This window comes from Lampris incognitus, chromosome 3 (genome assembly GCF_029633865.1).
Source record: "Lampris incognitus isolate fLamInc1 chromosome 3, fLamInc1.hap2, whole genome shotgun sequence".
In the NCBI taxonomy this organism is placed as follows: Eukaryota; Metazoa; Chordata; class Actinopteri; order Lampriformes; family Lampridae; genus Lampris; species Lampris incognitus.
In genome coordinates, this window is record NC_079213.1 from 98,249,845 (window position 1) to 98,272,156 (window position 22,312).

The 22,312-nt window shown below is 46.5% G+C and overlaps 1 protein-coding gene across 2 annotated transcripts in view; it reads left to right on the top strand.

Moving 5' to 3' along the window:
- The window catches only part of rgl1 (ral guanine nucleotide dissociation stimulator-like 1), a 32,121-nt gene extending 13,647 nt beyond the window's left edge, over positions 1–18,474 (top strand). The window contains exons 1-18 of one of the 2 annotated variants that reach the window (XM_056276004.1): positions 2,462–2,958; positions 6,376–6,486; positions 9,374–9,582; positions 9,800–9,874; positions 10,112–10,302; positions 10,684–10,808; positions 11,181–11,396; positions 11,539–11,642; positions 11,800–11,884; positions 12,219–12,308; positions 13,097–13,183; positions 13,576–13,608; positions 13,808–13,929; positions 14,283–14,372; positions 14,588–14,771; positions 14,978–15,229; positions 15,383–15,497; positions 16,221–18,474. In XM_056276004.1, coding sequence (XP_056131979.1) covers positions 2,914–2,958; positions 6,376–6,486; positions 9,374–9,582; positions 9,800–9,874; positions 10,112–10,302; positions 10,684–10,808; positions 11,181–11,396; positions 11,539–11,642; positions 11,800–11,884; positions 12,219–12,308; positions 13,097–13,183; positions 13,576–13,608; positions 13,808–13,929; positions 14,283–14,372; positions 14,588–14,771; positions 14,978–15,229; positions 15,383–15,497; positions 16,221–16,408 — 2,322 coding nt within the window. In that variant the 5' untranslated portion in view covers positions 2,462–2,913 and the 3' untranslated portion in view covers positions 16,409–18,474. Of the gene's footprint in view, positions 1–2,461; positions 2,959–6,375; positions 6,487–9,373; positions 9,583–9,799; positions 9,875–10,111; positions 10,303–10,683; positions 10,809–11,180; positions 11,397–11,538; positions 11,643–11,799; positions 11,885–12,218; positions 12,309–13,096; positions 13,184–13,575; positions 13,609–13,807; positions 13,930–14,282; positions 14,373–14,587; positions 14,772–14,977; positions 15,230–15,382; positions 15,498–16,220 lie in introns of those variants that run through there. The other variant, XM_056276003.1, reaches the window with a different exon arrangement.
- Positions 18,475–22,312: the final 3,838 nt, after the last annotated feature.

Consider the following 22,312-nt stretch of genomic DNA (forward strand, 5'->3'; position numbering starts at 1 on the left):
GAGAAAACGTACGGGGATTTCAATAATGGCAGGAAGGCGTTTTGAAAAAAATTATGACGTTTTCACTGAGGGTTTCCCCAAGCATAATTACACCACCGGTCTCCCGCATGAAAGCTCATTTATCCAGCCTGTGTCGCTTTGCAAGGGATGTCGCAGGTAATATGTGCTACCCTTACTGTGGTTTCCCCGTGTCGAGATGTCGCTCTCTGCAGCGATGTGAAGACTGTTCACTTTAAGTGACATTTTCACCTCGCTGTAATGCGTGGTGCTTCTGGCAGAAACCTGATGTGAGAAGTCTCTGAGGGGGGGACTGGAAGCTTAGTGTCCGGTGAAGATGGTTGGCTTTCTTGGAGAAACAGTTGACCACGATTGCACCCTCTTTCCAGGCCACCTATTTCCACAAAGTGAGTCAAAAGACAGATTCTGATTGGCCGCCACATCATATGAAACAATTACCAGTGGGTTTCTGCTGGCTCTGAGTCCCAGGGAGAGACGGTGAATGTCTCGTTCAGGCCTTTGGTTGAAAAAGTTGGTAACCTCCAGTGTGTGTGCGTGTGTGTGTATGTGTGTGTGGGGCGGGGGCAGGGGGGGGGTTATCTGGTCATCCGTCACTCGGAGCAGAGCACCGGCTGTCACATTTGTCAGAAGTCTTGTTTGCACGGAGCGGTGACATCACTCCCTCTGTGAAATCAACACACCAGTCCCCAAGGGGGTAGAGCCGAGGGTCGCCAAAGGTTGTGACCTTCCCACTGCCCCCTTTTGGGCTTCCCAAGAGCCCCGGAGATCCATCTGCACACCAGGGCAGCCCGGCCTGGGAACTGGAATCCTGCCAAATAAACAGCCAGTTAAGTCAGCCTGAAAGAGTCAGGGAAAACCAGACAAACTAATAGCTGGCGCACACAGACACGTAAGCCACACAAGTGTGTGACCACACTGGCGCACTTGTACGCAAACTCGGGACCACGTACACACGCTCAGTCACAAACACAGACACACACACATGTATACGTGGGGATTCCCTGGCCCCTTTATACCTCGGCCATCCAGAAAGGGAGAGCCCTGGGCTCTGCGGCCCAGCCAGCCATGTTTGTGTACCCTGCCTTGCACTGTGGGTTGTGTGACTGCAACTAACGCCGTGTGTGACGTTGGGGGTTACTTGGCCAGTATTATGGGAGCCAAGAGAGTGGGGGATATGTTACGCACACAGCTACACACACACATACACATACACACACACACTGAAAATGGGACCATGGCAGGTCTTAGCCATCTTTCCCATTGAGACAGATGACAATACAAACATAATCTTGCCATTGTCTACTTGCAGTCTGTTTGAACTGGTTTTGTTAATGGCTCAGTCTGTGGGGTTGTGTCATGTATAATCAGTAGACAATAAACGAATGTCTACCCACGTGGGTAAAATGGTTGCTCACATTTGATATTACCATCCAGATATTGCATAAAGACCCCCTTACAATGTTTGGTGCAAGATTCATATCTTTCCGTGGGCAGCATGACTACATGTGCCAGCGCATACACAATGGGATAGTGTGGGCCATTCCCACACTGGACTATCCTCTTATTCTGCCATAAACAATGCACAGTAGAGACAGTATCTACCGCCTTCCTTGCATTGTCCTACGCAGGGACCATGTGGCTGCAGCTCCCAGGGTTGCCAGGTGCCGCGGTGTTGGGCCGGAACATCCGGTCTGGTTTGTGGGGTCGGCGGGACAAAACGTCTGGCCTTTGACCACTGTTTGTCAGAGCTGGGCCAGAACCAAGCCATAGCAATGCCGCATGTGCCACATATTTGCCAAAGGTGGCCCATATTTGTTTTGTGATATTTGGGCCATATTCACCATTTACCACACAAGCCACTTCAGGGTCACATCCATTTTGTCAGGGCCAGAAGAAGGACATCAGTGCCGCATCATTGCCTGAAGTGGCCCACATCTGGATGCTATCTGGGAGTGGGGTAATTGGCAAAGTACAATTTGGGAGAAAGCGGGGGGGGGGGGTTAAACAACAAAAAAACAAACAAACCCGGAGTTCAATATCAAGCCACAACACTACCACAGTAACCTTACTGACTGAATATCAAACGTAGCTGCTTAGACAGGGCAACTTTTATTTGCTCTTTTTTCCAGAGCTATGGTCACATTCTGTAAGAACGTGTCTTTATGCGTGCTCAATAATCCAAGAAAATCAAAGAATGTTGAATCAGCTGATCAGTTGAATCAGCTGATTCAACATTCTTTGATTCTGTAAGGAAGTTTCTCCGTGGTTATTTATCTCTTAGGAGACACAATATTATTATCAGACCTATTCAGTCGTGTTTGATAATAGATTTCAATGCTGGCTGACCATCAAACGTCTGACCCCTCCCCCTCCCCCAAACGTCTGACCCCCCCTTGACGCTATTTGAGACCTGGCTTACGCACGAGGGCCGCCGTTCGTCGTATCACCGCGCGCGCTTCCCTGCCCCCCGGTTTAAACGGCGCTGTCTCTCTCGTGATGCAGTCCTCATTTCACCGGTGCCGCCGTCGGCCCGATAAGAAACTGAACGAGAAGAAAAGGGAGGAGGAGCAGGAGCAGGAGGAGTTGTAGTGAGCGCCGTGGGAGGAGCTTGGCCATTCAACAACACAGAGCCGGGGAAGGGAGGAAGAGGGGTGAGCAGAAAGGAGGAGGAGGCAGTTTCGGAGTTCGGAGACCGGAGACAACAGACGGGTGAAGTCTCTGACGGATTGGACGCGTGTGTGTTCGTGTGTGTTTGTATGTGTGTATGCGTGTGTGTACGTGTGTGTGTGGTGACAAAGAAAGAAGAAGAGATTTACTCCGGAGCGCGGGACTAAAAAAAAAAACGTTTTATCTCCTTGGCGGACTTAAACCCGGTTCTGATGCGGTCCCCGGACCATGAGAGAAACGCTGACCATGAAATTCGCCTGGAAAACTAAGATGGTAAAGAAAATAAATACACTTTCCGCCGCTTTCCATCCCTGAAGCACTGTTGTTGATTCTGTGGTTTGAAGTCAGCTTGAGCGAGAGAGAGAACGGGGGGGGGGGGGGGTCTTATTATTAGGCCAGGGAAAGTAGCGGCTAAAACGAAGAGGAGGATGGGGGGGGGCTACTTTGACCATTGGTGGGCTCTTTTTTTTTTAGTATTATTGTTGTTGTTGTTTTGCTCCGTCCGTGCTGGGCTTTAATCCCCTCACAGCCCACTTTGCTGACGTTTAACGGTTTGCATATAAACTGTGGTGGAGACACAGGGCAACCCTAACTCCGTGAGAATATGACCCAGACCCGTTAGGGTTTTTTTTTCCTTCTTCTTCTTTTCCTTCTCCTGTCTGTGGAAATGAAAACTTTAGCCTGGGAGTGAGAAAAGAGAGAACAATTGGAGAAACCCAGAGGCGGTCTCTCTGCTCGGGTCCCAGCTGCGTCCAGGCGAGAGAAAAAAAAACGCACAAAAGCCAACAGACCAGAGCCAGGGCTTTAACACTGTTTTCATTATCTCCAGTGCATTGTTTCACTCCAAACTGATAAACACTAACGCTCCGATGGGTTGTTGGGGTTTGGGTGGGTGGGTGTATAGGAGACCATTAAGTACTATTTGAGTGAGACCATATTGTTCCCCCCCCTTTTTTTTAACCTCCGTGTGCCCTTTTCTAACTCTGTGAGCGTCTCTCAGATGGACTCTAGCAGTCCAGTCTCAAAGTGCGGAGTGTAAACAACTCATCTCCTGTTTACATCCATCTGGGGTAATTTGATAGAGCCTGCCATGCATGCACGATGTTAACTCGATGTCATTTTCACACAAGGCCGTAGTCTTACCAGATTTCCATGGATCTGTATCGCATATCAAGTCATGATAGCTTTACCTTGGGCCTAGGAAATGTTACGATGATGGGGGGAAAAACTGTTCTGAAACCTCTTTGCCGCTTTCCCATGTCGACGCCTCTTGATTCACCACAAACTCCAAACATGGTACACAAAGCAACCAGAGCTTTTAAAACCCTGTTCTGAAAAACACTTTTCTCTCTCTGCCTGACAAAAAGCAGGCTCTGTGTGCAGACTGTGAACTCAGCAGCCCAGGCTGGCAGACAGAGAGACCTCCTGCTATTGTTTTGGGAGTGTGGACTGCGTGACTCATGGACTGATGTATTTATCTGTCTCTGGGCCAGCCACCGGCAGCCAGAGAGAGAGGTAGAGAGAGAGAGAGAAAGGGGGGGGGGGCAAAGAGAAAGGCTGTCAAACAGATTTGCTGACAGAGAGGCAGGTAGGTGCTACAGAGTGGGAAATGGTCAAGCAGGCAGTCAGGAAGACAGAGGGACAGACAGAAAAATGTGTAGGTAAAGAAACGGGCACAGAAGATGGCGAGAAAGGCAGTACTGTACAGGAAACAGATGGAAAATACAGACACATTGGCTCATTTTATCTGTCCGAGTACATTTTGACTTCTGTCTTTCCTCGCTTTCTGGTTAGGGCCCACCAATTCAGTCTCTCGCTCTCTCTCTCTCTCTCTCTCTCTCTCTCTCTCTCTCTCTCTCTCTCTCTCTCTCTCTCTCTCTCTCTGTCTTTCTCTGCCATGCTTGTGCTTGTTTGCAGCTGTGACTAGGGCGGATCGCTCACGTTCTTCACAAGGTGTTGGGTTCGAATCTAGACAACTCTTTATTCCAGCCCTGGTCATGCGTGAGTGCCATTGACTGCTCGGGCCCGCCCGCGAGCCTGTTAACGGCTGGCTCTGACCCATGACCCCCAGCTGACATCCCTTCTGTTTGAGGAGAGAGAAAGTGGACTTTGCCATTGAGCTGTTTAAATGGGCAAAGTGGGGACAAGTGAGAGTGATCTTGGCTGCTGCCTGTGTGGACTTGGCTGGGATATGTATTGTGTTTTGACTTGGCCATGCTCTGCGAGTGTGCGTGCATGCGTGCGTGGGTGCGTGCATGCGTGCTTGTGTGGGTGTGTATTTGTGTAGTTTTACATGGTGTGGACTTGGCTGTGGTCTTTTTGATCTCCAGAGCCTCTTTTCACAGAATTGTAATGGTCTCCATTCTGTTGTCACAGTGTTTTGTGCATCCCTGGCTGCTCTGCTCCCTGACTGAGCAGAATTTAAACTTTCTGCCACTAAATCTCCTCCTTCTTTGTTAAAGCACTCGGCAGTTTCTCAGCACTCGCGTCATGTGAGACAGCAGCGCATGTGTATGTGCAAGCCTGTAAGATGTACACAAACATTTGCAGTTTTATCATATGCCGCGTAAGCGTGCTCATGGCGAAGCATCCTTTTTCTCTTGCTTTGCATAAAGCCACTGATTTGGTATGAATGTTTCTTGGCTTGTGTCGAGTGAGCTACAACGGGTATCGGGTGGACAGACAAACAGACAGGCTAAAACACGGCCTGAAGGTATTCAGCAGGCCTCAGTTGATTTTTTTTTGTTTGTTAGTGTTTGTTTGAGTGCTCTGCTTCCAACCCTCAACTCCAGCTCTGACCTCAGCTCAGCAAGAAAGAGAGAGAGACAGACGGTAAGAAAGGGAGGGAGAGACACTGTAAAGAGAAAGGAAATCTGGGAAAGAGGAGGCAGACAGCGAGAGAGAGAGACAGTAAGAAAGACAGAGAGACAGACAGTTAGAAAGAGAGAAACAGACAGACAGTAAGAAAGCGAGAAAGAGACACTAAAGAGAAAGGGAAACTGGGAATGAGGAGACAGACAGTTGAGAAAGAGAGATAGAAAGAAAGAAAGGGAATGACGTTAAAGAGAAAGGGAAACTGGGAACGAGGAGCCAGACAGTTGAGAAAGAGAGACAGACCGTAAGAAAGAGAGGGAGAGGCACTGTAAAGAGAAAGGGAAATGGAAAGAGAAGGAGACAGACAGCAAGAGAGAGAGAAAAATAGTAAGAAAGAAAGGGGGTGACACTAAAGAGAAAGGGAAACTGGGAAAGAGGAGGGGAGGGAGGAAAAGACAGAGAGAGGGCGAGAGAGCGGTAGGGAGACCAGGAGAGAGGCATGGCTAGTTGTTGGAGTGGGGGTTGGGGAGGCAGTCGTTACTCCTTTACTCCACTCCAGTCTCCTCTCCCCTGCTTGGGAAAGTGAGTGAGTGTCTGTATATGTGCTTGTGTGTGTCTGTGTGTGTTTGTGCATCATCCCTGTTGCTCGTCTTCCTGCTTATGGAAAAGTCTCATCAAAACCTCTTTTTTTCCCCTCTTTTACTCATTCTGTTATCTTGACTTTGTTGTAACAGTTAACTGTTGGTTACCATTATGTGGTTGTTTGTTACATCACCATCTCTGTTGGAGGTGGCAGGAGATTTAGAAATAGGTATTTCTTTTCTTCTCAACTTCCTTGGTGTTCCTAACAGTTTTAATGTTATTGCTCTTGTGCAGAGCTCGGTGCAGGACTGGGGGGAGGAAGTGGAGGAGGGGGCCATCTACAACGTGACGCTGAAGAGGGTTCAGATCCAGCAGGCGGCCAACAAGGGAGCAAGATGGCTGGGGGTGAGTAGGTCCATCTGAGCTCTGATGTTAAAGGGAATGTACGTAGTTTCTCCAAAGAGGAGACAGGCTTCCTACTCGCACCACTACAAAGTCAAGTCAAGTTTGTTTTTATAGCCATGAATCACAATTTATTCCGAGAGGGCTTTACAATCAAATTACATCCCGTGCAATGTAAACAGCAACCCCTATCCTTAGACCTTCGATTCATATGGGGGAAAAGCTCCACATAAATCTAATTTACAAATGAGATTAACCGCAGGACCGTTTTGTTTTCTGCACACATTCTTCCTATTGAGAGGTGAAATCAAATAAATGGGACATTTCATCTCAAGTGAAGATGTCACTATAGGCGCTTTCAGACCAAACAGTTGTGGGGACTTTTTTGAGAGGAACTACCCACTGGGGGCGGTTCCCCGAGAACTATGAACCTTCAACGGCTTTTTTTTCTTCCTGTTTTGCATTCGCACTTCCGGGGACGCTGAAGGGACGTAAGCTGGCGATTAGTATACCAACGGTAAATGAGTATGAATACAAACGTTTATCTCATTCTGCGCACGATACAACAATAGCAACAACAAGATGGAGGACGCCGTGATCAGAGCTGTATGTTTCTCAATAATTACTGAGTTGCAAAGGAGACACGCTAACGTTAAGAGTTGTTGTGTACACGGCTAACGTTTTTACACGGGTCGTTTAAAAATGGCGGTTGCCGTTGCTCTATTGGCTCATGTGTTCGACCAGTCAACGTACACTTACTTACGTCCGGACCAATCACAGTAGACTTGTCACTCAAGGTTCCGCTTGTCTTGTGCTGGGAGGATACCGACCCTGAAGTGGGGAGCTAAAAAAAGTCCCTCAAAACGGCGTCTACGCTCGTTTCCGGTTCCTGCCAGTGCGGACACAATAAAAAAGGGGGGTAGTCCCTCCAAACAGTTTTTAGAACTATGAAAAAGTTCCTCCGGTCCGAAAGCACCTTCTCTAGGCAACTTTATGTTAACTTGTATACACCAGAGAGAGGATAAATAATGTAGGAGTTTTTTCTTCTTCTTCTTCTTCTTCTTCTTCTTCTTCTTCTGCTTTGCCTTGGTACTATCGAGAGTGAACTGCGTTATGTGCTCTCTGGCTTTACAGAGCAATTTTTGTGGTCAGCGTCGCGCATTAGAGAGCGAAAAACCCTTTACTCTATTGTTTGGAACAGACCGCCGCCTTCAGCTGTGGGGCGTCTCTGCATCATGCTCCACTGGGGCTGTTGTCTTAACATTTGAGCTGTAATTCTCCCAGTTTAGACAACACCCAGAGCTGGCCACTCAAAATCAACAGTTTCACCAGAACTGGGGCTGTTTAGCCAAATCATGTGATTTCCTGACTTTACAAACTGCCAACAAAACTCCTTATTCCCCAGTAATAGCAAACATTTTATGAATCACCAGTTTTAGAAACAGGGGTGATTGAAATACTTTTGAGCTGTGCATTTTTCTGACGAGCTCACTAGTCGGTTCTGGTACTTGTCTTCTGTCTGTTGTGACTTCATTTATATATTATAACAAAAAACACTGCATCAGCATGACTCAGAATAACAACTGGCCACAAGTAGGGCTCACTGTCTTGTGCTTGTGTCCTGTACTATTGGTCTGTAAAGCACTTCAAGAATCCAGTTGAATTTAGTCTATTTCCATATTTACATGCATAAGAAAACAATAATTTTGGATACAAGAAGAGGTTTATAAAACACAGATGAGCCTTGCCTTTCCTATGAGGAAAATGTGGATATTGTTTGCTTGTTTGGAGAAAACATCTCCGTTGTTTTCTCCGTGTGGCTAACTTGGGGGGGGGGGTGAGATTGGATCAATTATGGAAGAGAGAGAAAGCAGAAAAAAAGTCCTCTGCATCTTTCTTGGACTTGTTTTACCCTGACTGCAATGGTTCTAGTGCAGTTTGCAAACTGTTTTCCTTGTATCAGTGCTAAAAAAAAAAGAAAAGTGGCAGGATGTTAGCAGTCAGTGCACAATCAATACTACTGTGGACCTACATTTGTTCATTGTTGTGTGTGTGTGCATGTGCGTGTGTGTGTGTCTGCTGTGCGGTAGCCAGTCTATTTGGTAATGAAATCAGCACAGATCTAATGTAGTGAATTCTTAGATACCAGTGGTTGGGCTAACTCGTGTTTCGCCCATTTGCGTATGCACATAGCACTGTACAGTAGGTCATTGCTTTAGTGATCGGTGAAGTCAGCGTATTCCTTGTGTGCGCCACATTGTTATCAGAAGAGTGGCGGTGGGAGAACTTGGCTAGGCTGTCCTCCTTTCTGTCTGTCTCAGCCAGTGGAGGGACGGGGTGGAGGAGGGGCACGCTGTGATTAAAAGCAGATTGGAGCGTTTCCTGTTGTAGTGTGCTAACGGCACCAGGCTCTCTCTTTCGCTGCCTTTCTCTCCCTGTCTCTGCCCCCTCTTTTTTACTTTCCTGCTCAGTTTTTGTCCCCACTTGTTCACTCTGTAGATACAATAGTCGGACACATCTGCTTGAATAGGGAAAAAATACAGGACACTTTTTTCTCCCACCCTGCATTTGCTCCTTCTGTTCTCCTCATTTCTTCTATTCTCTTCTTTGTCTGTGCTAAACTTATACTCAAACTGTCCACACTTCACTCCCTTTGTCAAGATGACTTGAAATTCTTACTATGGGGGGGTTGATTGACAACACAACACGGGGTCACCTCACAGTTCAGTACAGTACAGACTGAATTGTCTGATGCACAACATGTACACAGTCACAATGTATATAAAGCCTTTGGAAATACGAGTCCTGCTACTACCTTACATTTTAGTACATATTTACTTTGAATTAGTTCAGCAAAGTCAAAGAAAGCTGGCTGTTTGTGTGTATCCAGGCGGAGGGGGACCGTTTGCCTCCTGGCCACACGGTGAGCCAACTGGAGACCTGCAAGATCCGGAGTATTCGGGCCGGAACACTGGAGCGCCTGGTGGAGACGTTATTGACGGCATTCGGAGACAATGACCTCACGTACACCTCCATCTTCCTCTCCACTTACAGAGCCTTTGCCGGCACACAGACTGTTCTGCGACTGCTGCTGGACAGGTAGGGTTGGAGCGAGGGTGGTGATATTAGGGTTGTTAGGTATTAGATGCTCCATTCAAGCCTAGAAATGAATGGCACTGTAGCATCTCTTTTGGTTAGCAGCTGCCTGTTTTCATATATGTGGTAGGTGAAATTTGTGTTTTAAGTAATGTAGCTTAATTTGTAGTTGAGTGAGTTGTAGTTTTTAAATATGTTCTCTCCTTCATCTCAACTGCAGGTATGGAAGTGTAGGAGAAAATGAAGGAGACACAAACAGATGTCAAGGCTCCGAATCCAAAGGAGCCATCAGAAAGTAAGATTATACTGTAGGCTTGTAAATGTTTTCTCACCCCTTTTCCCTTTCCTTTACTCTATCATCTCTGCCCATTTCACATGGACACTTAACTCTAGATAACATTTTAGCAGAACTTTCCTCACTATAAGTCTGATTCTGTTTCGCCCATCTGTCTTTCCATCAGTGCCAGATTTTTGTTTTTAACTTTGTTCTGCTTTTTCTTGTTCCCTCTCTTTCCCCTTTTTTTCTCCCCAGTGCGCTGGCCTCTATCCTGCGTGCCTGGCTAGACCAGTGTCCGGAGGACTTCCAGGAGCCCCCAGACTACCCCTGCCTCCACAGGCTGATGGACTACCTGCAGAGGGCCTTTCCAGGATCTGAAGCTCTCAAACGGGCACATGGTCTGCTGGAACACCTGCAGAGTCAAGCCAACGTAGACGACACCGACAGTAAGCATCTGAACTACAGTCAGACGTAAACATGGATGTGGTATTCACAAAGATGCAATAATCAATTATTATTCACTATTATCTAGAGAATATGTTTTCATTCTACTACATGTTTGCATGCCTACTGAAAAAGGATGTTGGTAAATTAATTTTCATGCAACCTCACATCCCCCAGCTACTGAAATCATGGTGCGTTAGTGTCCCTATAACCTTCAGATATTTTTACTAATATCAGTTTGCAAACACCCCATAGGCTCTAATCATGGTATGATTTTCATGGAGGGTTTTACTCTATTTCACACTCTATGAGTTAAGTCTTCCCTCTGCAATAAATTTTGTTTGTTTTTTTAAATCAGATCAACTCTGTTTGGTTGTTGTCAGGTGGTTTCCATGGTAACAGCTCTTTCTGCTTGGGGGAGGAAGAGGAGGTGGAAATTGAGGTTCAGGAGGACTTCTTGTCATTTCAGGCTGACTTGGTAGCCGAGCAACTGACTTATATGGATGCGGTAAGAGGGGAAGAAGAAGAATTTAGTTGGGGGGGGGTATAAAACAGATGTAGAAATATTGGTCAGGACTGAAGCTGCGCTGCACACATTAGTGGTTAGTTAGATCACCAGGCGCATCACTACGTCTGGTTGGCTGACATATGAATATATATATATATATATATATATATATATATACACGTGATAATTTGCTAACTTCCCGGTAAATTGCTTCGAATAAAAGCATCTGCTAAATGAAAAAAAATTAAATGGTTTAATGCAAAAATGCAATGGAAGAAATGTCGACCATTCCAGGGCTTAGTATTTCTACATTTTTTACGTGATGGTTTCCTCAGTGCTCTTACCCTAATAGCCATCCCTTCTTGTGTTCAGCTGCTGTTTAAGAAGGTGGTACCTCACCACTGCCTGGGCTCAATCTGGTCTCAGAGGGATAAGAAGCATAACAAGCACAGCGCCCCCACTATCCGCGCTACCATTACGCAGTTTAACGCTGTGGCAGCCTGCGTGGTCAGCACGGTGCTGAGACACAGGCAGATCAGACCGCACCTCAGAGCACGGGTCATCCAGCGCTGGATAGACATTGCTCAGGTAGACAGCCACACATATACATTTACACACACACGCACACACACACACACACACACACACACACACATTTGATTCATAAGAAAGTATGAATCACATATGGGCCAAACGTTTTTGACCATGCGCTCTTTATCCTCATGATCAGGAGTGTCGTATACGTAAGAACTTCTCCTCTCTGCGAGCCATTGTGTCAGCGCTACAGTCCAACCCTCTCTATAGACTGAAAAGGGCATGGGCCTGCGTGCACAAGTAAGTTGTTTTTTTTTACATCAAAAACATGCAGATACTTGTGGTAGGTCTTAACAAAGTCTTTTGGTAGGTTTTGGAAGGATCACTTGGACATCTCGTTTTCACTTTTTCCTCATCATCAGTTTCCAGTGTCTAATCATATCTGTGATTGATGCAGAGATAGCATGCAGACGTTTGAGGAGCTGTCGGACATCTTCTCAGACCACAACAACTACCTGACCAGCAGAGAGCTGCTCATGAGGGTGAGCTCTAACTCTGTGACCTCACTGTAATATTTCACACCTTATCCTTATTTCACATGAATATGGGTGTACTCCCCCCAGACATAGTATCATTTCAGTGTTATAAAGCCATTTAAGTATCATAAAATGTTATAGACGGTATAAGTTATGCGCGTGTTTCCGCTGTTCAGTCTACAAGTCCAGTCCGGCCCTCCAATTAAAATCCAGTTCAATCTTCCAGTCTTGTGATTTAATGCATCATCTCCACAGGTGTGGTTGTTAAATTACTGGAAAGATTCATTCATTGATGGGTTATAGTGGCGGGGACCAACATTGGTGTTTGTTTCCTCTGTAGGAGGGCACTTCAAAGTTTGCCAGTCTGGAGAGTTGTGCCAAAGAGCACCAGAAACGTACCCACAAAAGACTACAGCTGCAGAAGGAGATGGTAAGACAAAAGCTGGTTTAACAAGATTGCTTAAAAACAAGGTGGCGCAGTGGTTGGCACGGTCACCTCAGCAAGAAAGTCCTGGGTTTGAGCCCCGGGGTAGTCCAACCTTGGGGGGCGTCCCGGGTCATCCTCTTTTTGGAGTTTGCATGTTCTCCCCGTGTCTGCGTGGGTTTCTTCCGGGTGCTCCAGATTCCTCCCACAGTCCAAAGACCTGCAGGTCAGGTGTATTGGCCGTTCTAAACTGTCCCTAGGTGTGAATGTGTGTGTGTGTATGTGTGTGTGTGTGTGTGTGTGTGTGTGTGTGTGTGTGTGGGCCCTGCGTGATGGCCTGGCCGCCTGTCCAGGGTGTCTCCCCACCTGCCACCCAATGACTGCTGGGATAGGCTCCAGCATCCCCGTGACCCTGAGAGCAGGATAAGCAGTTTGGATAATGAATGGATGGATGGCTGCTTGAAAACGGGTCCATCTCAATAAAATTTATATTTTCATGGAACTCATTCATCCGCAGTAATGTACTGTCAAGTGAGATGCAGCATCTTTGCCAAAAAAGGCACATTTTTGATGTAAGCCTATGCTTAGCTGTGTATACACAACACGCTATGTGCTCATGTTAAGATCGCACTGTGAATGCTTGGATTGTGCCAAGCTTGCTTTGCCATCTGTACATCATGACAACCACAAAAGGAAAAAAGTCTCACACTTAGTTGTAGAATAATTTATGTTTTCATTGATGCCTTTTTTTCCAAGTAGTCAAATAATCTATATCAACTTGTCTTTCTCCACAGGGAGCCATGCAAGGGACAATACCATACCTGGGGACCTTCCTAACAGACCTGACGATGCTAGATACAGCCTTACCTGACCTGGTGGAGGTAAAAATCTCAATTTGACACCTACTGAATAAAGTGTGTGTGTGTGGGGGGGGGGGATGCACATGCCAGTGCATACACATGTATGTGTGTTAATGCATGTTTTTCTGACTGAGGGCCCATCTCTACAAATTTGCGGGACGCCATTAACCTCTAGTAATCGTCAGAAACTGGAGCACAACCTTCCACGTGTGTGTGTGTGTGTGTGTGTGTGTGTGTGTGTGTGTGTGTGTGTGTGTGTGTGTGTATGTGTGTGTGTGTGTGTGTGTGTGAGTGAGTGTGACAGGAATTCTGACAGGTCATTTTTGGAGCGGTTTACCTAATGCTGTTTGCCTAAGCTGCAACTGGCATGGGATGTTCAGGGTCTGACAGTGTGCTCTTTGTGTCTTTGGCAGGGTGGCCTGATCAACTTTGAGAAGAGACGCAGGGTAAGTGGCAGCTGCGGCCTCCTCTCATCCGACACTATAGCCTCTTTGACCAGCTAGGCTGACATGCAGAATGTTTGAAGTGGATATCCAGGCAAATTGGGTCCAACACTGAGCTCTTTTCTTTCTCTTTCTTGTCTCCCTACCGCCCCTTTTTATTCTGTCCTTCTCTCTTTACCGCCTTTTCTCTTTACCTTCCCAGGAGTTTGAGGTGATCGCTCAGATCAAGCTGCTGCAGTCAGCCTGTAACAGCTACTGTCTGACCCCCGACCCCGCATTCCTCAGGTGGTTCAAGAGTCAACCCCAGCACAACGAGGAGGAAAGGTAGGTTTATGAGTCCCAGTTTCGCACCGGGTTATTCAGAGAGTGTCCTTATCTCTTGATGGTTCTCTCTTATCTGTTAGGTAATAGCCAGTTAGCGCAGGAGTGCATGGTCTATAAGATCCATGGTTCACAGAGGCACCATAAGGTTTCTTTCTCTCTCCCGCTTCCCCCTCTCTTTTCTATTTTGTCATGTAATACTCCCCGCTGATCCATTGTACTTGTAATTGTGCTGCTGAGACAGAAATGTACTCAACCTCTCTATCTCACTAATGGTACGCACACATATAGGGCACATGGTGATTTGCCAGTAGGCGAACAGATCGGTATTAAAGTCATTTATCTCTTTACTTCAGCTATGCCTTGTCTTGTGAGATTGAGGGCCTCGGTGACAGCAGTCCAACCTCACCCAAGCCTCGAAAGAGTATGGTGAAAAGACTCAGCCTGTGAGTACATGTATAAAACATATTAGGGCATAGGAAATAAACACTGTACAGATAAACTCACCTTTGCATGAGCTCCAGTACGATCTAAATATTGTCCTTTGCTTGAACTTGAGTTCTCAAGCCATCATTTTTGGAGGTAAGACAGCAAGAGAATGTGGTGACCTATTTTGTTTTGTTTTTTTACTCTCTAATAACATGCTCTCCTCTTTTTCCAGGCTGTTTCTGGGAGCAGATGTGACAGCAGCCAGTTCTCCAGCCAGAGAGATGCCACGCTCGCCCCCTAATGGCAGTTCCGGGGAGAGCATGGACTCGGTCAGCGTGTCCTCCAGTGACTCAAGCAGCCCTTCAGACAGCGAGGGACTCGTGCCCATACACACCTCTGAAACCCAGCAGAACAAGGTGGGTTGCAACACCATGCTTTAGGGGTTTCGATATATATATATATATATAAATGATACCAAATTCATCTGATTTGCTTTATGTCTCTTTTGAGCCTTGCACCTGTAATTTTGTTCCAGCATTTCTTGGGTCTCAGATGAATTTTGAGAAGTGATCACATGATGGCTCTCTATTTGTGAACACGTTTTTTTTTATTGTTTTCACAGCTATCGGAGTCCTCTTCTTGTACCTCTCTCCACTCCATGGACACCGGCTCATCTTCGGTCAGTGTCCCACCGACCCCTGCATCCCCATCACTCCCCGGCCCCCCCTGCACCCACAGGCGCTCTGTTTCCCTGACTCCTATGTCTCCCAGCTCCCCGAGCCAGACCCCAGCCTACAACACCCAGGCCCAGGACGCCTGCATCGTAAGAGTCAGTCTGGAGCAAGGCAATGGGAACCTCTACAAGAGCATACTGGTGTGTGACTCTTGTGTGAATGCAAATGTGTGTGTGTGTGTGTGAGAGAGAGAGAGTAGACGTGCCAGTGTGTATGTGAATGCATACCTCTATGGTTCCACTCTCAAACTTCTTATATTATGTATTTGTGTTTCTCATTTTTCCCTTATCCAGCTGACCAGTCAGGATAAGACTCCTGCAGTGATTTCTCGAGCCATGGCCAAGCACAACCTGGAGATGGAGCCGGAGGAGGGGTACGAGCTGGTACAAGTCATTTCTGAGGAAAGAGGTAGGGCGCGGCAAGACTCTCAAAGTGACAAGTCATTGTTTCTCTGTGCTTGGTTATCTCTGAGGGGCTGTGGACCCTCGAGCATTCACAAGGCTCTCTGACTGGGTCCCCATTAAAATTGCTTAATTTCACCATTATTTGGTACAATGCCAGAATACATCTAAGTGATAAAATTCTGCTTATTGTCTGATTTTGTGGGAAATCTGACCCGAAAACAAACATTTAGAATCATTAAATAGCGATCTCTAACATTCTCACTGATGGTCTCACTTGTTTATATCGGACATATGGGGTCCATCCATCCATCCATTTCCCAAGACGCTTATCCCAACGGGGGTTGCAGGGATGCTGGAGCCTATCCCAGCAGTACAGGGTCATAAAAATTAAATTGAGATTGACACATAATAAGTGGAAAAACTCCTCTTAGCAACTTAAAGGCATTACAGAATATGAAATCCCTGAAAAAAGTTTTTTGGTTATCAACATCTGTGCTATAGATACTGTAAATGGAGAGTGGTGCGTTAGTTGATTAATTGGAATTATAATCTCATTCTTCTTATAGAGTATTTAAATTGTATTTTTCACTAATCTGTTAGCTGCCACACTTTCTCCAAAGCACTATAGTGACCCCAGGTATTCCTGACTCACTTCATGTACAGGAGAATAAACCTCATACATATCAACTAAAGACCTGTTGCATGTCTCTCTGCTTGTTCTTCTCAGAGCTGGTGATTCCTGACAACGCCAACGTATTTTACGCCATGAACACCTCAGCCAACTTTGACTTCCTGCTGCGGGTGCGAGGCTCAGCGGGGCGGCCAGTCCAGCTGCGTAGCCGGTGTAGTTCCACACTTCCCCGCACGCAGCACCGTTCCAGCCTCTCCCTCAGACTCAGCAAGGTCACTCTGTGACCCCGGACTGTAAAACACTGACCCAGCAATTCGCCCTTACGCTCCTAACCTGGGACGATACAGTACAGGGGCTGGGTGTTGACATTAAGGGGGTGAGGATAAGAGGCTATATAGTTTGGGGATGAATAGTTATTTGGATTGGAGGATGCCAAGGAGTTCTAACACTTGATGGAGTAGAAATGGATTCATGCTTAGACTTCTAAAGAACACCAGTTAATCTCCCTACCTTTCCTCTTGTGCAATCCCCATGATCCCAGTTTCAACCCGTGCTGTGCCATCTCTGCCGCCCCCGTCCCTTCCAGCCCCCTTGCCAAACCCTGCTATGGGCCGTGGATGTGTAGTGTGACTGCTGTGCCAGTGGAACTATAGACGATCATGTAGCGATGCCTGTGACAGAGTGAAGCAGTGACCCCTAGTGGCCACAACTCTTCACAACAAGAGGTTTTTGCACACTTCATAGGAGAAGCCTAACTCCTGACCTCCAACAGTATTCTCCTTTTATCGAATTCCCTTTTTCCTGTGATGTCTATGTAGCTGAATTATAATATTTTGGTCCGAGATGCATGGGAAGATGAATGGAGAGATGGGCGGATGCCAAGGATAAGTCGACTGGGCATCATGTTGCCTTTATTGATGAATGAATGGACTCCTGTGTCTGTCAGTGGTCCAATTGATTGACTGGATTGACAGGAGCTGTGATGTCATTAGCTTCCCTTTTCTGCCATGTCTGTCATGTCTGTCTCCTCCGTGTGCACAGTGTGCACAGTGTATTTTCTGCCCCTCTCATATTGTGAGCTGTGTGACGAATGCAGTGGAGATGCGTTCCGATTGGTTCGATAACTTGGTTTTAACAAGTCCTTAAAAAATATCCAAATGGCCTTAACCGCTCCGTGTCTAGGGGTCTTTAGACAGAACCCCAGGTGTATTGCAGCCCCAGAAAACTGTTCCCTCACACGCGCTTCTGCCTTCCAATATTCAGCCTCTTGAGCTCCTTTCATAAAGGATTACTCAGTCTTGTGTACCAACTTCGCTGCAATTAATTGCAAAAAAAAAAAACTTGCTATGAAGCATGTGAACAAGAGCAAGAGTGGGGGGGGGGAGCATCTTACTGGACTGAAAAGCACCACTAAATTCTCACAAATGATGCCAACTCTTACCTGCCTGCCCTTCATTATCTGAACTATAGACTTGCACTTGTTAGTAGGTATTGAGATGCCAGTGGGATGTGAATATAGGGGATTGGGTGGGCTACTGTGATAGTCGCTTTTTCCCTCGTCACTTAAATGAATTACCATGTTTGTATTTTTTATTTTGTATGTTTTTTTTGTTGTTTTTTTTTACATCACTGTTCAGGCCATAAAATGTGTATCAGCTTAGAGGGTGATAAGAGGTTTTTCGGTGAATTGTAAACGAGTTTAGAAAATGTCAGGAAAAAAAAAAAAGCCAGTGCCAGATTTTGCTGTGATGCATTTGGAAATCCTTACTGAGGGAATAGTTTACCTACACAAGTGTGCACACGAGTACACGGGTAAACACACACACACATATATATATATATACATGTACACACACACATACACACACAAAACAACATCCAAAAGCTAGCCACCCCATGCCCGGCAACCAAAATCTCATGTTACGAGCCCTTTCTGTGCTGTGCACACTTTCTTGTCCATTCTCATGCACAACCACCCTCGCACACTTTCAAAACGGTCACACGTGTCGGTAGACACACACTTCAACTCACAAAAGTTGCCGTTTTTTGTTTTTTTTTCAATATGAGGGTTAAAACACCAAGGGTCTAGTTAAATCATGCCTCGCTCACATGTCATTACAACCACTTGGGGTTCCCTGGGTTCAACAGTCGTCCGTGTGTGCCAGGTGTAATGTTACCGGCCCACCAGGAAACACGTTGGACTTGTGTGTGTTACTGGCCAGGCCGTCCCTTTCATTTCTTCCCAGATAAGCACTTGAGACATTTTCCGCATGAAATCACTTCAGTATCAGTTTGTGTTCTTCTTCACTGCCAAAGACTCTTCCTCCACCTTAATAAATTATTACTTGGATCTTTGTCTCTCTCTCTTTTTTTAATATATTTTAAGACCAAAGTTGCCATTGCTGACTATAAACTGGATGTTGCACTCGGTATGAGTTGGGCGGGATCATCTTTAACTAAAAGTACATGTCTATTGCCACGTTTCTTCTGCTTGTTATGCTGCTAAAGTTGGCTGTCTTGTTTTCTGCAGACTTGATGGCACTGCTCTTACAGATTCATCTGGACTCGTGCGAAGGACTATAACTCAATTTGCTCTACATTCATTTTCCTCTGAATGGATTCGAGATGAAGGACATTGGAGTTTTTTCTTTTTTTTTTTTTTCTTATGCAGTCTGAACATTTGTTCCTTTAGAGACTCAAGTTGTGGGTCCTTCAGCGAACTAAGAGTTATTGTGGACGGAACCCAAGTCATTTTGCTGAGTGGAAGACATTTTTGCTGACTCGAATGCAGCAGTCATGACCTCCCTTTCCTGTAGTCGGGCTTGCTGCGGTGGTCAAACCCATTTCCAACATTACTCAGACAAACATGCATTTGGGGGTTTTGCAAGCTTTTCTTTCAAATCCTAAAATGGACGTCTTTTACAGGACACCACATAGAAAGAGAGAGATGTGGGAATTGGGGAAATATTTAAACTACTACAAGTATTAAAGGTGCAATCTAAAGTCATATTTTTTTACTGATAGGATGTATAGATGTTGCAGGGGAAGTTGCTGTTATCATACACACACGTGTTTAAAAGTCACCATGCTCTCAGCAGACACATATAAATCAAATAACCGTTGATAAGAGACCTTTTTGTCAGCTCTTAACACAAAATCTGAAAGGGACCCCTCAAACACCACGTTTTTATGGCAGCAATCCTACCAATAATTCCCACAAGGATATAAATTCATCTTCTGTATCAAAAACCCAGCAAACATGCAGAAATAACATATATTTGAGTTCTGAAATGTACCTGTAGATAGGGCTGCGCGGCTACGGCTGCAAATATTAATCGCGATTATTTTTGCTGGATATTGTGATAACGATTATATACCACGATTATTCACTCATTTTAGATGAGAGAATTGTTAAAATCGACAGAAAACTGCCTTAATATTGTAAACTACTAATAAGACACATTAGCCCCTATCTAATGGGTCTGACCCTTTAGCCGAGCGGTTAGTGATGTTGCCTTGTGGTGCAGTACACTCATATCGAATCCCGCACTGGGCAAGAAAACAACCGGTTACATTGGTGGCAGCGGTGGGATCCGGAAGTGTGCAGATCCTCAGAAGTCTCTTCGGAGCGCGGGAATAACAAAGCACGAGGGCGCGCTTCCGGGGAGGGTGACGACTGTAAACTAGTAATAACACACATTAGTCCCTAGCTAACAAGTCTGACCCTTTAGCCGAGTGGTTAGTGACGTCGCCTTGTGGTGCTAGTAAATCCTGTATCGAACCCCGCACCGGGCAAGAAAATAACCGGTTACAATAATTATAATATAGTCTATAAATAAACAAACATTCACATGTACCGTTTTCCAGATCAAAATACTTCCTTTGCACCAGAGCTTTTATCGCCCCTGGCCACTATCAGTTGTGGAAGCCAATGTTGACGTCACGATAACTTTACCGGTGATTGGGCGTCCGGGTAGCGTAGCGGTCTATTTCGTTGCCTACCAACATGGGGATCGCCGGTTCAAATCCCAGCGTTACCTCCGGCTTGGTCGGACTTTGCGCATAGTCCACTGACTTCCGGTTTCTACGGCAGCGGGCATAGCAGTTTCCTGTCCTCATAAATGTGGACGTAGCTTGATATGTACAACTTGAAACTTTTCACCCGTTTGCTGGTAGGTGCAGGAGAAAGTTTGTTGTGCATGTCGTTTACATTTATCCATGGGAAATCTTGCAGGCATCGCGAAAAACATGCCATTGCCAATAGCACGCGCCAACAAACAGGAAACTGGTATGGCCGCTGCAGTAGAAACCGGAAGTCAGTGGACGACAGTTACGTACAGAGTGGGTGGGAAGCCGGATATGAGCGTGTGTCCTGGTCGCTGCACTAGCGCCTCCTCTGGTCGCTCGGGGCGCCTGTTCGGGGGGGAGGGGGAACTGGGGGGAATAGCGTGATCCTCCCACGCGCTACGTTCCCCTGGTGAAACTCCTCACTGTCAGGTAAAAAGAAGCGGCTGGCGACTCCACATGTATCGGAGGAGGCATGTGGTAGTCTGCAGCCCTCCCCTGATCGGCAGAGGGGGTGGAGCAGCGACCGAGACGGCTCAGAAGATGGGTACAATTGGGGAGAAAAAAAGGGGGGGTTAAAAATAAATGAATAAATAACTTTATTGGTAATTGTGCAGCCCTGACCTTCAGCTGAGAACATCCAATTGTTTCCAATTTTCAATAAATTCTTTCTTCGTATAATTTATATTTTCTTCATTTTTTTGTTTGAGCTGGCTGTCAACAAATGTCACTAGCATACCAGGTACACATGGGGCACTATGGGTCCGTGTGGGACCACTGCTCCCAGCCCAAAGTGTGGGCATACTATGGGCATGCTGCGGGCCCACAATGGGTCCCACTGAGGGCCCACTCTGCTTAGTGTGGGCAGCCCACACTCTGGGCTGAGTGTGGGCTGCCCACTGGGGCCCCACCAGGGGCCTTTAGTGTGGGGCCCACCAAACGTGCCCCGCAGTTCATGCCAGTAACGGGGCCCACAGTGTGCCCTCTGTTCCTGCCCTCAGTGGCCCCTCATGGGCCCCAAAGAGGCATGTTTGCTGGGATGTGGCAGCTTGTGTTCCTGTAGTGGTGGATGTGGTTGGAGAGGTGTCATGGGGATGTGGTGCGTTATCCACCGTCCCTGCAGCACCGGTGGTTTATGTTGGTACCATCACACCAGGTTCACATGGGTCACAACACCTCCTTAAAGCCGGGGACTTCTTTGGAAATGTCCAAAACCTCGCCGTCCTTGGCGGCTGCAGGTGAAGTGGATATCAAGCGCTCTGCAGGAAAACAGTCGTCCCTTGTCCCCCGGAGCGACAGTGTTTACAGACGTGATAAATCTGAAATAAAATAAAATGTCTGCAGTGCAATACGACACGGCTGGATGACTATCAAATTTGCACTGCTGCTGGACATGCAGTGACTACACCAACCCAGTTACTCGCCCACAAGCTCGGTTTCATTTCCCAACACCCTTTTTCCCCCCTCATCGCTTTGAGCCTTTACAGGGAAATCCAAGCACAAATATTGGCAGTGGATGATGAAAGGCTCATTGCTTCGAGACGTAGTGGTGACACGTTCTGTCTGCAGAGTCAACACCTTTTTAACCTGCTCTCCATCATCCCTTTACTGAAGTGATGCCAAGTGGTCTCTTATGATTATTCTCTAGACTTCAACGTGGGCCTACAAGGGAGCACGTCTGTGTTGCCTCAACCCTATGTAAACCTAACACACACACACACACACACACACACACACACACACACACACACACACACACACACACACACACACACACACACTATAGGACTGAGGAAACATAGGGATGATCCCAGCCTTAAATTGCCCAACACAAGTTTACAAATTTCATATCAAGATATGAAGTATTTGCACAACACTGACAAGACGGGGGCATTGGGGATTGTGTTTTTAATAGTGTGTGTGTGTGTGTGTGTGTGTGTGTGTGTGTGTGTGTGTGTGTGTGTGTGTCACGCTGTGCTAACTTGGGCTTTATGCAGCAGGAATGTTTCAGTCCGTCTTCCTTAATCCGTCAGTGCATTTGAGTGGAACGCCACACTGTTTCTGTGGTTCCCTGACAAAGAGGTGGGAGAAGTAGGTCTACATGCATGTTCACAGGGAGGATA